Raw genomic sequence first — 16700 nt, forward strand, 5'->3', positions numbered from 1 at the left:
GGATTGGGAAAAGTGGACATGGTGGCTGATGGGTATGGGGAAATACAGGAAGAGATGAGAGGTGGAGCCATCTTTGGGACATGGAGCTGCCCTGGATGGTGCTTCAGGGGCAATCACTGGACATTGTAAATCCTCACAGGGCCCACTGGATGGAATGGGGGAGAGTATGGGCCATGATGTGGACCATTGACCATGAGGTGCAGAGGTGCCCAAAGATGTACTTACCAAATGCAATGGATGTGTCATGATGATGGGAACGAGTGTTGCTGGGGGAGGGGAGAGGTGGGGTGGGGGGGTGGGGTTGAATGGGACCTCATATATATGCTTTTAATGTAATATTATTACAAAGTCAATAAAAAAAAAAAGATATAAAGGTGTGAGAAATTTGGGTTTTGTGATATCCACAGTGGTAAGGAATTCCTGGAGTTGTACCTTCACCTTGGAGGGTTTACAAGACCCAGACCAAAAGAATTAGAATACTTGGGATTGGGACATCCATATTTTTAAAATTTCCCCATGGGAGTGGATGGGGTTCAAGGGGTTAAGTGCCTGTTTCCCACATGGGAGGTCTTGAGTTTGGTTCTGGTGCCTTGTAAAACAAACAAGCAAACAAACAAACAACAAGTAAAACAAAAGGAAAAAACACCTCAGGGGAGCTGATGTGGCTCAGTGGTTGAGCACTGGCTTCCCACATATGAGGTCCTCAGTTCAATCAATTCCCAATTCCTGGTCCTGGTACCTAAAAAAAAATCCCCAGGTAATTCTGATGGTCAGGAAGAATAGGAAACTTTAGGATAGGGTCTGTGTTTTGGGGATTGGGTGAGGTGGGGTGTGATGCAGTGGAAAAGGCCCAGATCAATCAGCAGTGCCTGCCCTGCATGTGAATAGGTGCCATCTTAAGGACAGAAAATGAATTGCCTGTCAAGGCATTTGGATATTATCCAGACTAGCTTTCAGTCTTCTTTTCATTAAGAACAAACAACCAAGAACTTTCTGCCTCAAAGTGCTCTTTTGGTTTAAAATCAATATGGTCTTTTCTTATATTTAAAACATTAAATGCGTGCTACAAGAGTACATTTTATGATAGCATATTTAAGAATGTCTTAAAAGACCTTCTGTCATACTTTACACTAAAAATGTATTTTTGAAACAATTTTTAACACAAATGCTGTCTATAAGTACTTTCAGATAAGAACACTCAGGAATTATTTAAACAGCAACAGTTCTAAATATAATAATAGACACAATCCAAAATCGCCTGTAAAATAGGATGGAATGCATAAGAAGAAATGATTATGAATCAACTTCCTTAATTATTTATCCATTGTTTTAACTCAGCCCTGAGTCCCATTTAAAATAAGGTGGCCTTTCGGTGGTAACTAATTTGTAGGCTCTCAAGCGGCGCTTCCCCCCTAACATTGATCATGCTGCCATCCTGAAGATTTCACATGGTAAAAGAACAGAAAAGGAGAAATCCAAATCCAAATCCAAATCCAAATCTGCAAGCTTGGTTAGAAGTGTGGACCACTGGAACAGTCCTCAAATCTTGATTAATTTGAAAAGGGCAACAAAGGTGTGAGAGAAGGCTAATGCTACATCACCAAAGATATAAGTTGAGGTATTCAAGAAGAGGCGAGTGGGGAAAAGGGCCTTCTTTGGGGAAGGGGCATTTCCAGCCTTTCAGGATGGTTTCTTGCGTCTTCCACCGCCCCTCCTCCCAGACGGTCCCCACTCTCCGCCCCTGGCCCTCCCCGGATTTCAGGGCTTGCCCTGCAGACCGGGTGGGCGGAGTAGCCTGGCTCAGAAAGTGCCCCGAGATCCCCGGCATTACCTTCGCGCTCCGGGACTCGAAGAGGCGCGCAAGGCTTCGACAGCTCGCGGCCGCGGCCGCTGGGACCTCACTGTGAGAAGCGGCCAACTTTGCCAGAGGGCGGGTGGGGGCAGCGCGACTACTGCAGGTCCTCCCCGCCCCTCAGCATCCCGGCAGGGTTAGCTGTGGGACAGAGCGCAGAGGGCTGGCTTTGCTGCTGCTCTTCCCTTCGCCGGCAACTTCTCGGGAATGGAGCAGTCGCAATGTGGCAGCAGCGACCGCAGCGGCAGCGACCGACCCCTCCTGGCGCCGGGGCTGGTGGCAGCGGCTGCTCCACCGCCGTCTCCGGTGCCGCCGGGGATGCCCGTGCCTCCAGCTTTCCTCCGGCCGCCCGGCCTCTTTCTGCGCGCTGCGGCCGCCGCCGCCGCCGCCGCCACCGGGAGCGGAGGCTGCCCTGCTCCCGGGCTGGAGAGGGGGGTCGGCGCGGTGACCTGCGGCTACCCGCGGACCCCCAAGTGCGCCCGCTGCCGCAACCACGGCGTGGTGTCGGCTCTCAAGGGCCACAAGCGCTTCTGCCGCTGGCGGGACTGCGCTTGTGCCAAGTGCACTCTGATCGCCGAGCGCCAGCGCGTCATGGCTGCCCAGGTGGCGCTGCGCCGGCAGCAGGCTCAGGAGGAGAGCGAGGCCCGGGGACTGCAGAGGCTCCTGTACTCTGGACCCTCGGGCCCGGGGGGTCGGGCGTCCGCAGGCAGCGGCAGAGCCGAGGCTGTCCAGGCGCCGGGCGGCCCTGCGGCCGTGGCTGCGCTGGGACTTGGTTCCTTGCGACGGGCTGGTGCTGTGGCGACGCCCGCTTTCGAGGCTTTCCACCCGGATCACCCTGGGGAAAAACAAGGTGAGTTTACTCTTCCTACGAGGAAAGAGTTGCTCTGGACAAAAAGTCTTTGAAACAAGCCCTGGAGGGGGGCAAGAAAGTTGTTTAAAAGAAGTTTTTTTAAATTTTGGGAAACTGCTCTGCAATCCCTCACTTCGGAAGGGCTTTTGTGTGTTTCTGAGGGTTCTAGGATAAGGCAGTGAAAATGTGACGCGAGGCCCATCACAAATGAGCAACTGCAGCTTCGAAGAGCGTTGTTCGCGTGCAAGTTGCCCTAACTTTCTCGGTGTGAGTAGAACCTGAAGGCGGGCATGGACCGGAAAACTCATGTGAGAGGTGCTGTGCTTTGAGCTTGATCTGTACTTTTTTCAGTTATAAAACCAGAGTTAATCTTCGGATCTTGCGTGGGAAACTCACTGATACATGGTAGAGTAATTTACCTTCCGGGCAAACCGCTGGCGCCAATCTGAGAGAGGATGAAATCCACCGAGCAGTCCCCGGTCCCCCGCCCTTCGCATTTACCCCCAACTGTTTATATTTGTGCTCTGCTGGCCAAAGTGTAGAAAGCGCTAATATTTTAACTTTCGAATCTTCTCGTAGGAAAGAAGTTTAGGTTTTCCAGATTTGTAAGACCATTAGTAAGAATTTGAAAATCCAATATCGGGGCTGTTTAATCCAAAGAGTTTTGAATCTTTTATTTATTGGAAGCAAATCTCTCCTATCTCCTGTGTTGCAATGGAGAAGGTACCTTGGGTTTTAGGTTCCAAATGTATATTTTGGCTATGGCAGTCCAAAATTAACTTTTCCTGCCAATGAAACTCTACTGAATTTTAGCGAATTTTACAGTCCACAGCAGGGCCTACTAGAAGTGAAAACATTATTTCAACATTATTTTTAAGTCTAAGAGGTCGTGTCGTACAAAAGTATATGAAAAAAGTGATTAATTAGGGAAAACTTCCCTGAATTGTAAAGGTTACCACCTTAAAAGCTCACAGGAGGTACTTAGGTAAAGGCTGTTCCCTGCGTTTAAATGAGGCATGTGGAGTATGTGTTGCACATGTTTTAGTTTATTTCAGTAAAAAAATAATAAGACTTTCAGCATTTCGTGTGAAAGATCAGAGAGAGCTGAAGCATAAAGTTATTAAGTAAAACTGATTTAAAAGAGAAGTATAAGTTAAAATTCCTTAAACTAAACTAATAGTGAGCTCTGGTGGATCAAGTTGTGAGATACATTAATTTATGTGCATGGTTTCTGTTTTTTTAAATTTTTTTAATATCAAGGTGTTGTATTTTATAGAGTAAATTATTTTATTTTAGTCTTTGTCTCAGATGACCTCCTATGAAAGCAAGCCAAATTTTGAAAGGCTACTTCAATGGTTTTTCTAAATTGACTGCCTCCTCTTAACACAATCTCTATGAACTGTAGGAAGGTGGTCTAATTTACTCATTCATTAGACAAGGACTAGCTGAATGATTTAAAGGTGAACAGGGTTTTCCTACATAAAGAACTTTTTATATTCAAAGGCAGAAGATTATATGAATCTAAACTATAACACAAGGCATAATATAAATGGTAAAAACAATAGATAAAGTGAGACAATTATAGAAGTTCAAAGGACAGAAAGATGATATCACAGCAGGTTAAAGATACCTTATTTTCTAAATAGCCTTAGTTTTTATGTTTGACTAAACTATAAAACCAGAAATTATTTTATGCATAATGTGCTCAGAGATGAGATTTTGATACTTTTTAATGTTCATGGGTGAATTTGGCGACCGTATTTATTTATTTATTTTTTATTTTTTATTGACTTTGTAATAATATTACATTGAAAAAATATATATATGAGGTCCCATTCAACCCCACCACCCCCACCCCACCTCTCCCCCCCAGCAACACTCATTCCCATCATCATGACACATCCATTGGATTTGGTAAGTACATCTTTGGGCACCTCTGCACCTCATGGTCAATGGTCCACATCATGGCCCATACTCTCCCCCATTCCATCCAGTGGGCCCTGTGAGGATTTACTGGCGACCGTATTTATAAGGAAAAACATGGAATGGAGGACTAAAGCCAATCTATCTCCACTCAACAGACTTCATTAGAAAAGTTTTATTATTTTATTTAAAATTGAAAATACTAGGAGGGCTTGTGTATTTGTTGTGGAAACATCTTTTTTTTTGTCATGTATATGATATAGTATCAACATTTTGACCTCAATGTTCTAAAATGCACATATTTTAATTTAAAAATAAACTAAAGATATTTCTTTAGGATTTAGGGCTGCTCCTCAGGGAAACCGAAGAAAACATGGGAGTATTGCAAATTGTGGTTGCAAATCACTTTTTTTAGACAATATTTGTTCCACTGCACTTACAAGCCCTATGAAAAAAGAACATTTAACAGAAATACTTTGAGATTTCCTCAGGTTACTTTTTGTCATGGAAACAGAGCTAAAATATATCTATAGAGTAAGAGGAAATTTAAACCAAAATAAAAATTATTTATCTAATGACAACATTGTTGTTTTTTTCCTGGCATTTCCTGGTAAATAAATATTTAAGATAGTCTTGTTTTATTTATATTCATATGGGTAAGATATTGAGGTAGAAAAATTAGATTTTTATGTAAAGTATTTTTAGAAAAAATTCTCCCTTAATATCTGGGGGAGAGGTTTGTGATTTGAAGCCAATGTCTAATATGTTGTTTTTACAAGTCATTTTGCAGATCCATACAGATTGCAGCAATGCAGTTTATAATTGTATTTTAGGAACAATGTAGCCTTGAACTCTTTTCTTGGTACTTCCTAAGGATTGAAAAATAAATGTACATATTTCACAAAGGATTGTGAAAAAATACTAACAAAGTGTCTCTTTCACATAAAACAAAATATGAACACTCTGGTATGATTTGAAAAAGATATCACAGGAATCATTACTGATTTAAATTTGAAGTGAAATTAACAATTTTCTTATTTCCTCACATTATTCAGATAATTTAATTGGAACATAAAATGTGAGCATAAGAAACCAATTGTTAAAATTTAGCATTCATGATTAAATAGATTCCTCATTTTCAAACTAAGATTACTGCTTCTTTTTCATATCTAAACATAATCATTATCATTCTACTTTGCTGTTGTTACATAGCATAATTGCAAAAAAAAAAAAAAAAGAAAAATAGCCTACTACATAACACTAAAACTTGTGTAAGATTTAGGAATAATTCAAATTACTAAGATGGGAAAGTGGATATTATTGATCTAATGTTAATAGTTTGAGGGAATAATAGATTTTTTTGTATTCTGATTCCTAAATAATTACTGCATGTATATATATGTATATGTTTATGATCCTTAAATTACATAAGAAACAGCATTTTCCAATTTTCCAATACCTGCATTTTGGAATGATCTTTTAAAATTGAGTTTGTCATTAACATTTTTAAAGTAAATAATTATTACTAATATACTGTGAATGAATGAATTATTTGTTCCAGCATTATTTTTGAGTAGGCAGTACTATGTTCTGGAACATTTTTCCTATTTTTGATTCTTTTCTTTTTTTCCCCTCTTCTCTCTCAAGAACAAAAAATGGGTAAATATGACTCATACCAGCGTGGACAAGGAGAACCAGTCTCCAAATCCCATCAACTTTCCCTGGTTTCATCTTCCAAGTCTAATGGTGTCATTGGAAAACAAAACAACAGGTCATCTATTTCAGAAAAGTCAAACAAGAATGATAGCATCTTGTCTCCTAACCCTGAGGAGCAATCAGGAGGCGAAGAGAGCCCAAGGTCCTTGTCATCTTCTGATCTGGAATCAGGAAATGAGAGTGAGTGGGCCAAAGATTTCACTGCTACCAGATCCAGTCTTCCCACATTGTCCTCAAGACCAAGAGATCCTCTTGATATCCTTACCAAGATTTTTCCAAGTTACAGGCGCAGCTGGCTAGAAGGCATTCTACAGTTCTGCAAAGGGGATGTGGTTCAAGCCATCGAACAGGTCTTAAATGGTAAAGAACATAAGCCAGACACTAGGGACCTAGCAAGCTCAGGAAAATCTGAGCACATAGCCTTTCAGAGAGCTAATTTTAGTCTAACTGGAATTGGTTTTGGAGCTCTAGGGAATAAGTCAGCTTTCTCTCCTCTTCAGACTTCTTCTGCTTCATATGGTGGTGATTCGAGTTTCTACAGCTTAAATCCTAGACTAGGTATGAGTCCATTACGACTGGCATACTCCTCTCCAGGAAGAGGACTATCTAGTTTTATTCCACCCTACCTAACATCTGGGTTGGTACCAGCATTGCCTTTTCGGTCAGCTTTGGATTATTCCTTTTCAGGAATGATTAGAGATTGTTCTTACCTTCCCATCAAAGACTCAGTAATGGGCAGTGGACTGTATTCCAGACCAAATCAGGACAATCAGTAATGTATCTGCCCATTGTTCCTTTCTGAAGAATTTCTGGAAGTATGCAATATGCACATACATGCACACCACATCTATTAATGTAGTACAATATATATGTGAGTAGATTATCAAGACTTAAAAGTGTTATTTATTTTTGCAAGCAGTAGAATAGACTTTAGATCTGAACATGCTTCTTTAGCTTGTATTAAGCGAAGGAAGCATTTGAACATTATATGTGCCTTGAATGAAACTTGTATCAGGAGATCTTTTACTTTCAACTAACAAATCTTCTCTCTGTAACAGGGGTTCTTAACAAGGGGTCTGTGAACTTGAATTGAATTAAAAAAAAACATTCTTTTGGGGACGTGTTGGTGCGGGTGTGATATATTTATTAAATAACGCACAGTATAGTGTGGACTTAGTAAAGGGTCTGTGGTTTTCACCTGACTGGCAGAGGGGTCCATGGAACAAAAAAGGTTAAAAACCCCTCCTCTAAAATATCAATTGTAAAATTTATTTTAAAACTGTACTTGTTTTGTTGTATTGAAATGTGGGGATAATAGTTTTAAAATACTTTTGTAAGTGTAAAACAGTCCAGCATAATATAAAAAGAGCCAAAAAGGAAGAGTTGAAAAAATTGAGATATTTCTCAGTAATTATTTTGGTTACTGCAGAGAAAAAAGTTATTTAAAGTATTTAAACAATATTTTATTTGCATAAAAGTGGTTAGCAATAAGTAAAACTTTTGAGGAATTTGAACTCCTTATTTTTCTGAATGTCTTATTTTTCATTCATATCTGCCATTTGTGTTAACAAGTGCTACAAAAAATATTTCTCGTTAAAATGAACACTGTGAAATAAATCTTGGAAAATGAGAGTGTGCCACCTCCTGGCCACTATCACTAATTGCAACTAGGTTCTCAGGGTATGGGAATTAGAAAGGAATAGTTAATTAAATAGTATAAACTAGTCATTTGGATGTTACATAGAAATTTTCATATTATGAAGTGAACATCTACCATAAACAAGGATTTTAATCTTGAAGTGTGTGAATGCTTGTATCTAGGAAAATAGGCCTTGCCGTATGTTTGGGGCATGAATAGGGCAGTCGGCTCAAAGGTAAAGGTACTTTTAGTCAGGAAATTAAAACAGCTGATGAGATAAATATCGATTAACTCTAGATGGATGATGCTTAATGCAATGAGGAGGCAAGCTATAAGATTTCCAAAGGGAACATTTTGGCATTCAATTTTAGATGTTTTTTAACTTTTTTAAAAAATACTCGTTCTCCATCTGGAACATTTGAGAGCTATTTATTTTGGTCAGTGGAAAGTCCCTGAGAAAAGTGCTTACCAAACAGTTTTATGAAGTTTTCTTTTTATGTCATCATTTTTTTAAGGACAGTAGCTTTATAGTTATTGTTGGGGATAAATGGAAACTCAGCTAGAAGTGATGAATCAGAAATGGTTTAAACAATTTAAGTAGTATGATTCAATAAAGATATTCTTACATTATCAGTTTGATGTATTTCCTGTGAAGCCAGTAAGAATATATTTCTAAATTGTATTTTATCAGCAATTAGCATATTAAATTACTGCAGAATATTTGGTGCTGATTTAGAATATAAATATGTTTAATAGAATATTCATTAATTTAATGTAAATTAAATGTGTTTATGTGAGAAAGCAGATCCTGTAAAAATTAGATGCAATATTCACTAATTATGTATCAGAAAGGTTTAGATTCTGAGACTAAACCATAGCACAGTTGATATGCTGGCAAATAGATAATATTCAATTAATATATTCTGAACTAATAATCCATTTTGGATAATATGCTTCATTGAGAATTTGATAAAACCAAAGAATTCTCCAAAAATTGGTCTATAGGCACACAGTTTTGGATCCAATTTCATGGGGCTCATGAATCTCCTAAATGCCATTGAAATTAGAACAATTGGAGAGTCTCAAGTTATTTCCATTCAATCAGTTGATTTATTGAATTTTTTTAATGTCCTGTGCTAGATCTTATGGATGATACTGAATGTAAAATATTGCATTTTCAAGGAAACTACATTGTAAAACACGTATCTGGTGTAATAATGCAACAATGATAGAGTTGCTGGATTCTTTTGTGGCTTATATAATGATGCACATGTTTCCATTTGAGAACAAGAATTGCTTTTGGATTGGAAAAAATATCCATTTCTAGTAGTATTCAAATTTGTAAATGTAATTTTATAAGCTAAAACTTAAATTTGTTTACATAATGCTTTGTACATTTAATACTTTTTGCAATCATTTTAGAGCTTAAAGAAACTTGTACAAAGGTCATTTTGTCCAACCATTGACCTGTATATGAAGAATAGTGTGAATAATAAGGAGTTGAAGTCACTTCATCAGTGTCAGACTATAAGGTCTGAAGGAAGGTTTCATGTCTGCTTGGTTCATTCACAGCTTTGTACAGTGTCTGGTACTTAAGAAGTGCTCACAGTAGTTTTTCACTGACAGAAATAAATAAAAGATAAAAAGAGAATATTAGCCTATAATTAATTAATTCAATAATTATTTATTCAGTATCTGCTTTGTGCCAGGCACTGGGCTAGACACTGGGTATAAAGAAGTGAATAAGACACAGGACCTCACCATCAATATTCCCATGTGTATAAAAACAACCAGCCGATCACTCTTGATACCACTCGACAATGTTGGTACATCAGTGAGTGCTTTGCAATCTTGATATTTATGCTGTGCCCTTGGATGCTGCTTGAGATCTGATCTCCTAAGGCACTAACTGGGGATGGGAGGGAAGTTGGTCTGAAAAAGTTGGCCTGAGAGGTGGAAGAAGTGGGCAAAGAAGAGACTTTTGTTCACCTGAATGGAATCTGGTCATCCCAGCTGCTTCAGAGCCCTCTGGATCAGATTTATTGTCCAACCCCAGGATTGGCCTCCCAGGCTAAGTTCCCTTCTAGATATTCTTTGAAAATGGGCTAGAGTTGAGGGGACCGTTGAAGTGGTTGTTAATCAAATAAATGATATACTGCTTTTCTCTGCAACTTTTGATGAAACAAAAGGACTGGAGATTTTAGGACAACTCTTCCTAGAGATTCCTAACTGTGAACTTGCACTTAAGAAAACTATTTTTACACTAGTATATTCATTCAACTCTTTCTTAAAATGTATTTTACTTCAACATTTGCGTTTTATCTTTGAAATCAAAATGACTTTAGAATATAAGAAAAGTTGGGGACAAAGCATCTTATCATACCATAGACTTATTTACACTGTAAATGGGATCATTCTCCTATGTGTGGAGTGAGATGAAGTGGAACATCACATCTATAAAGGCAAAGTGTACTATGTTCTCAGGGCCGCCTGATTCCTAAGTGTGGGGGCTTATCCTTTAGGTGAAAGGCAGTGGGAGGAGTTCCTGCCCAGAAACATTCCTACCACCCAATCTAGCTCTAATCGATCCTGTTTTTGGTGCCTATACCACAAAACCATGGCTTTATCTTGCATAATCTTCTCTAACCTTGAAGCTGTTTTGAGGTAGCACTTCAGAGTAGCTATGCCAAACAGTGAAAAAAACCTTTTTTTTTTCACTAAGTATTATTAAAACGAGGGGTATTACTTACCCTTATCTTGTACTGACGCCTCATCCCAGTGATAGTATTCAGTAGAAGATTTGATGAAAAGGATTTGGTAATTTTAAAAAAGCTGATACTGTAAGAGTTTCTGACATTTTAATGGGTTTGATTGTGTCAAAATGTTCTCAAGTCAAAATGACCACATCAAAGCAGTCTTGTCAGGAAGTTCACTTTTTTCAGATGGATGCACTAAAGTGGCATTATCAAAATATATACATCAAACATAACAATAAAATTGATTTGTTTAAAAAACTTTGCTTTAAAATGTCAAATATTTATTGAAATCCTTCCTGGAAACAAGTTCAAGAAAAATGGATTAGATATTGGTACAATTAGGAGGTATATGAAGTTGAAAAACTGTGTCAAAGAATATTGATTAATAAATCCATTTCAACCAGGAAGTAAGTTTTAGATTTCTGCACTTGACCTGTTAAAAAATTTCATCAATAAAAGAAGAAAGAATAAAGATATAATTTGCATTGTTATCTTATTCATGGACAGCACACATCTGGGAAGGGAAGCTAATATTTTGGATCACAGAATGAAGTTTCAAAATTATTTTGATTCTCACCCTCTCTCCCCATTCCATTGATATATCATATCAATGGAATCCATTGATATATAATAGTCAGATTCTTTAGGTTAAAACTAAATTAACTGTACACGTACACAGTAAGGGAAAGATACTTGGATTTACAATTTTTTTTTTTCATGAGAAAAAAGTAGTGTTATTTGTTGATTGGTAGATTGATTATGTGATTACCATATGGCATGGCTGTTCCAAAAGCCAATGCAAATTTAGATTACATTAGTAAAGTATGCATCTTGAAAGAAGGTATAATACCATGTGCTCTGGGATATCAGTTGATCAGATATTAGCTACAGTAATGTGATCAGGTCTGAGCGCCATGTACTTAGAGTGATTCTAAAACCTGTGATATTAGTGGGGAGGCATACAATGGAATGTGATAATTGTGGTGGTAGTAGTGGTCTATGAGAAAGAGTTTCAGAAATAGGGAAAATGAAAACATGTAAAGAGCTAGCACATAAAAAAAATGAATTGTGCTTATTCTGGACAGTGTAGAGAGCATAGTGGGTAAAAATTACCCAGGGAGAGAATTCTGAAGACTATAAGAAAGGATATCTTGGCAGTTAGCAACTGTCAATGGCTACCTTATATGATAATGTGTCCTCTAATCATTGAAAATACCAAGTAGAAATTACCCATTTTAGACCTTATTGAGGGAGTTTTTCATTCCTTTCTCAGTGTTGGGACTGATCCTTTTCTAAGGCCAATCGGAAACATGATAAATATTTATTGACAAGTAGATTTCAATTCTAAGACCATGAAAATGAAAATATCCAACCATTATTTGTCAATAAAACAATGCAGTTGGTTCACTAAAGCTTTTCCTGTGCAACAGACTCTTGGGAGTAGATGAAAGAGGAAGAGACGCAGAGCACAGTACAAATTTGTAGGGGATAGAAAAGGGTTCAGTCTAATAGATGTTAGTGTGTGGCCGGTAGGTATGTAAGCCATGAGAAGGCAGAGAAGGATTCAAAAAGAACATGGAAGAGCACTCCAGAAAACTTTGATAAATTTTCTGTAAAGCATCTGACAATATGTCTTACTGGAAGAAGCACTTGTTCCTTACTGGAAAGAGGAGAGGTTGGACTTATTAGCTGTATGGTCCTGAGCAGGTTATTTAAACTCTTTGGGCACCAGTGTCCTTTCGTAGAAGTAGAATATTAATATCTAACTTAAAAAGTTCATGGAGACAAAAGATAGCTTAAATAACTGCATAGTAAAATAATGCTAATATACTGGGTGCTAAATAAATTACCCCCATTGTTATTTCATTCTATTAAGATTTTATCCTTGCCCCCTCAACAAGGGTACTGTAATTGTATTTAATCAACTCATAGTTGATATGGAACCCAAAGAGACAGGCAAACACCTGAAAACAAACAGGCTTATTTCCAGACATCCTGTTTGGGTGTTCATTTCAGAGGTGAGCTATACTTTCATATCATATTGTTGTACCTGTTATTTGGATTTTTTAAAAGGCAAGGAGAAGGAAATGAACAGCAAAATCACAGTTACTACTCTTATTCATGCTACATTTATTGGTCAGCATTTGGTCAGGAAAACAGAGCCACTCTAAGTATATATGGAAATAAGGGAGTTGTTATACAAGTTCGACCTGAAACAAACATAGGAGATGCTGAGAATTGAAAGCCTGGAAGAGGGGAATTAGTAGATCAGAGAAAGTATCTCTAACCTGTAGCACTGGTATGGGTAAACAAGTGGGAAATTACAGGAAATTTGTGAATCCAAGGGTATACAGTCACTCAAATGTTTCCATGGAGGAAATGTAAGAGGTCTATGGGAAACCACTACCTTTATGTAGCTATTGACTCTGGGTCTACAATCAAGCACCTGGTGGTGGACCCAATATGGGTCAGCAGGCAGGAAGAAAAGCTGGATGTGGAACACAGAAAAGGGAGGGCAACCTGACATTCACTGGGTATCTGACCCTGATAGCTTATGTTTCACTTTTGCCTTGTAAATACTACAAGTTCTCTTTTGGCCATCTCTAACTCTGGCTGCTATAGGAAAGGGGATTCAGGACCCCTTATTGACTTGGTATTCATACTCTTTTCTATTAACAGTGTTTATATCCAAACAAAGGCAAGAACAAGGTCATCCTTCAACTCAACTTTATACAACTATTTATTGTATAACAAAAACAAAAGGGGACATACAAAGTGATATCCATCTTTGGGTGATATTCATTCCTCTTGTAGCTGAGGCAAATCCCACTCTGGTGTCCTGTAACTTTAATCCTGAGATATAAAGTTAAACACTATTAATAAACTTTATGTTAAGAAGTAGGAAAATGGGAGAGGAAAGAAAAAATTGATATACACAAATAAGCTTACATAAAAGCAAAGAAAAAAAATTCAACTATAAGAGTCCTCATATTAGCAATTGCTCATGGGATCATACTAGGTATTTATAACTCCTTTTTATACTCCCCATTTTATATTCTCTTTTCCCCAGCAAGTGTCTTGTTTGATTGTGGTGGGGTGGCCCAAATTTTCATTCTTGAAGGGTCTGTGTGATTAGCAGTTTGGCCTCTAATATGAGAGGAGTAAGTGACACTATAGAACATCTCCTACATTCTCGAAATACTCCTTGTTTTTACTCTGAAGTAGCCACAACAGTATCTCCAGCCAATACAATAAACCTGGTATTTCCTGTTTCAGTAGCACAAGGTGCCCAAAGTAGCCAGTGGTAGTTTCAAGTTCCAGTACAACTTTGTATTCCCTGGTAGAATCAGTCCTCCCATGGAAACTAAGACCTTTAAACAAAAAGAGAGCAAAGTTACAGGGAAAGGAAACAAAAATATTGCTAATTAATCATTAGGATTAATATCAGAAAAACCACTCCCATATTCACCCCACTTCCCGGACTTATGAATCCTGGGTCTGGAAGAAGCATCACCAGGCACTCATAGTTGATTCAGAACTAATCTTACAACCTGGAGGACATTATTTCAGCTCCATAAAGTGCTGGCATCCAGATGGTGCTGTAACTGAGTTTTCCAAAGTCCATTCCATAATTTTATTAGGCCAGCTGTTTCAGAATGATGGGGACATGATAAGACCAGCAAATTCTGTGAGCATGAGCCCATAGATGCACTTCATTTGCTGTAAAATGAGTTTTCTTGTCAGAAGCAATGTTGTATAGAATATTACAAATGTGAATAAGGCATAAGGTAAGGTCACAGATGGTGGTTTTAGCAGAAACATTAAGGATAGGATAGGAATGGCAAAACCATATTTAGTATGTGTCTTTTCTAGTGAGAACAAAGAGCTACTCCTTCTGTGATGGAAGTGATCCAATGTAACCATCCTGTCACCAGGTGGCTGGTTCCCTGGGAGAATGTTTTCAATTCAGAATCTCAATGTTGGTCTTTGCTTTTGGCAGGTTGAGTAGCCAGCAGTGCTCTAGCCAGATTGGCCTTGGTGAGTGGAAGTTCATGTTGCTGAGCCCAACTCTGCTTCCATGATTGTTCTCTTCACGAGCCAAATGGGCAACTATGGGGGTAGCTTAAAAAAGAATGTCTATGTGATTATTAAGATATTCCTTTTTCTGAGGTTTCTCTGGTGAGAATGTATATGAAACAAAAATATCCTCAAATGTTTTGCCTCTTTAGAGAGCTCTTTCTATGCACCTATTCTTGTTGTTGATTTTCTGATCATGTTTCTTCTAACTCATTGGACATCCAACTGAGCTGTTAGCCATTGCTCATGAGCCATTTTTCAGCTGCACCTCTATCCATCTCTTCCTCCAGACCAAATAAAAAATCAAGTACACAGCTCGAAGCTCTGCCCATTGGAAACATTTTCTTCACTACTATCCTTCAGCACCACACCTGAGTGGGTCTGCAGTGCTGCAGCTGTCCACTTTTAGATGGTGCCAGCATACTACGTAGAACTATCTGTTAAACAGGACCAAATCATTCTTACTCAGTTATCATAGGCAGCTCGACATGAGAGAAGATGCAATGTGGCAGGAGTAGGAACCATGGGGATTTGAGCCACTTGATTATGCAACTTATTTGTAACTTTAAAACCCGCTGTTTGATCATGTATATATCACTTCCACTTGATGAAGGAGTGCAATTGTATATGACTTGATGGGTCAGATGACATCCTGTTTATGTGAGCATCTAAGATTGCATGGTTATTTGATGACCAATATTTATGTTAGGATTCTAAGAGGACTCAGTAACAAGGAAGACACTTTCTCAAAAGGAGAATAATTATCTGCAGAGGAAGCGCGAATTTTCTCTTTACATTGTGATTTACCTATGGGGCTTGTCAAAGATTTCATTCAGTATGCCTAATTGCCATAGATGTTTTGTACACCGTTGGATTTGTGGAGACATATGGCACAAGTGCAAAATAACTTGCATGGCAGCCTGATTCTGTTGTAGAATCTTTTGATCTGGGTCTTACTCAGAACTGACAGCCTGTTTGGTTATTTGATAAATGGGTTAAAGTATGATGCTCAAATGTGGCATGTATTGCTACCAATATCCAAAGGTCCCTCATTGTGTTCTTTCTTAGAGGTAGGAGGTACCAAATGCAGAAATTTTTCATTTATTTTATAAGATATGACGTTTCATTTTGCCCCACACCACTGAATCCCTAGAGATTTACTGATGTGACATCCCCCTAAATTTTCTTCGGGTTTATTCCACCCACTCTTTTGCATACATATCTTTTAATCAGATACTTAGGGTATTTGATACTTTCTGCTCACCAGGTCCAATAAGCATATCATCCATGTAGGAGATTTGCATGATTCCCATGGAATGGGATCGTTACTGTGGACTAGATTATAGAAGACTGGAGAGTTGATAGAGCCCTGAGAAGGGATACTGTATTAGTCAGCCAAAGGGGTGTTGATGCAAAATACCAGAAATTGGTGGGTTTTGTAAAGGGTATTTATGTGGGCTAGGAGCTTACAGATACCAGGCCGTAAATATAAGGTACTTCCCTCACCAAAGACTATTTGGAGCAAAATGGCTGCCGACGACTGTGAGGGTTCAGGCTTCCTGGGTTCCTACGTTCCTGGGGCTTGCTTTTTTCTGGGTTTAAGGTTCCTTTCTTCCTGGGGCTGACTTCTCTTTCCTCTGTGTGCTGACTTCCTGGGGCTCCCGCTTAAGTCTTCAGCATCAAACTCCAACAACAAAACTCCAACATCAGAAACTCTCAGCTCTGTTCTTTGCCATGCCTTTTATCTGTGAGTCCCCAGGGGTGGGGACTCCATGCCCTAATCATAACTCAATCATGCCCAGGTACAGATCAGATTACAAGCATAATCCAATATGTCTTTTTGGAATTCATCAATAATATTAAACTACTACAGATACTAAAATGTAT

At 38.6% G+C, this 16700-nt stretch overlaps 1 protein-coding gene across 1 annotated transcript; it reads left to right on the forward strand.

Annotated features, from left to right (window-relative positions):
• Window positions 1-1953: 1953 nt before the first annotated feature.
• DMRTA1 (DMRT like family A1) lies at window positions 1954-11209 on the forward strand. The gene is made up of 2 exons (XM_004456073.4): window positions 1954-2702; window positions 6273-11209. The coding sequence occupies exons 1-2, from the start codon at window positions 2060-2062 to the stop codon at window positions 7115-7117; spliced, it is 1488 nt and encodes a 495-aa protein (XP_004456130.1). The 5' UTR covers window positions 1954-2059; the 3' UTR covers window positions 7118-11209.
• The last annotated feature ends 5491 nt before the right edge of the window (window positions 11210-16700 follow it).

This window comes from Dasypus novemcinctus, chromosome 8 (assembly GCF_030445035.2).
Source record: "Dasypus novemcinctus isolate mDasNov1 chromosome 8, mDasNov1.1.hap2, whole genome shotgun sequence".
Lineage (NCBI taxonomy): Eukaryota > Metazoa > Chordata > Mammalia > Cingulata > Dasypodidae > Dasypus > Dasypus novemcinctus.

Coding starts and splice junctions, on each gene's coding strand:
- DMRTA1 (XM_004456073.4), top strand. CDS start 2,060: ATGGAGCAGTCGCAATGTGGCAGCAGCGACCGCAGCGGCAGCGACCGA. Junction 2,703..6,272: donor TCACCCTGGGGAAAAACAAG/GTGAGTTTACTC, acceptor TTCTCTCTCAAG/AACAAAAAATGGGTAAATAT.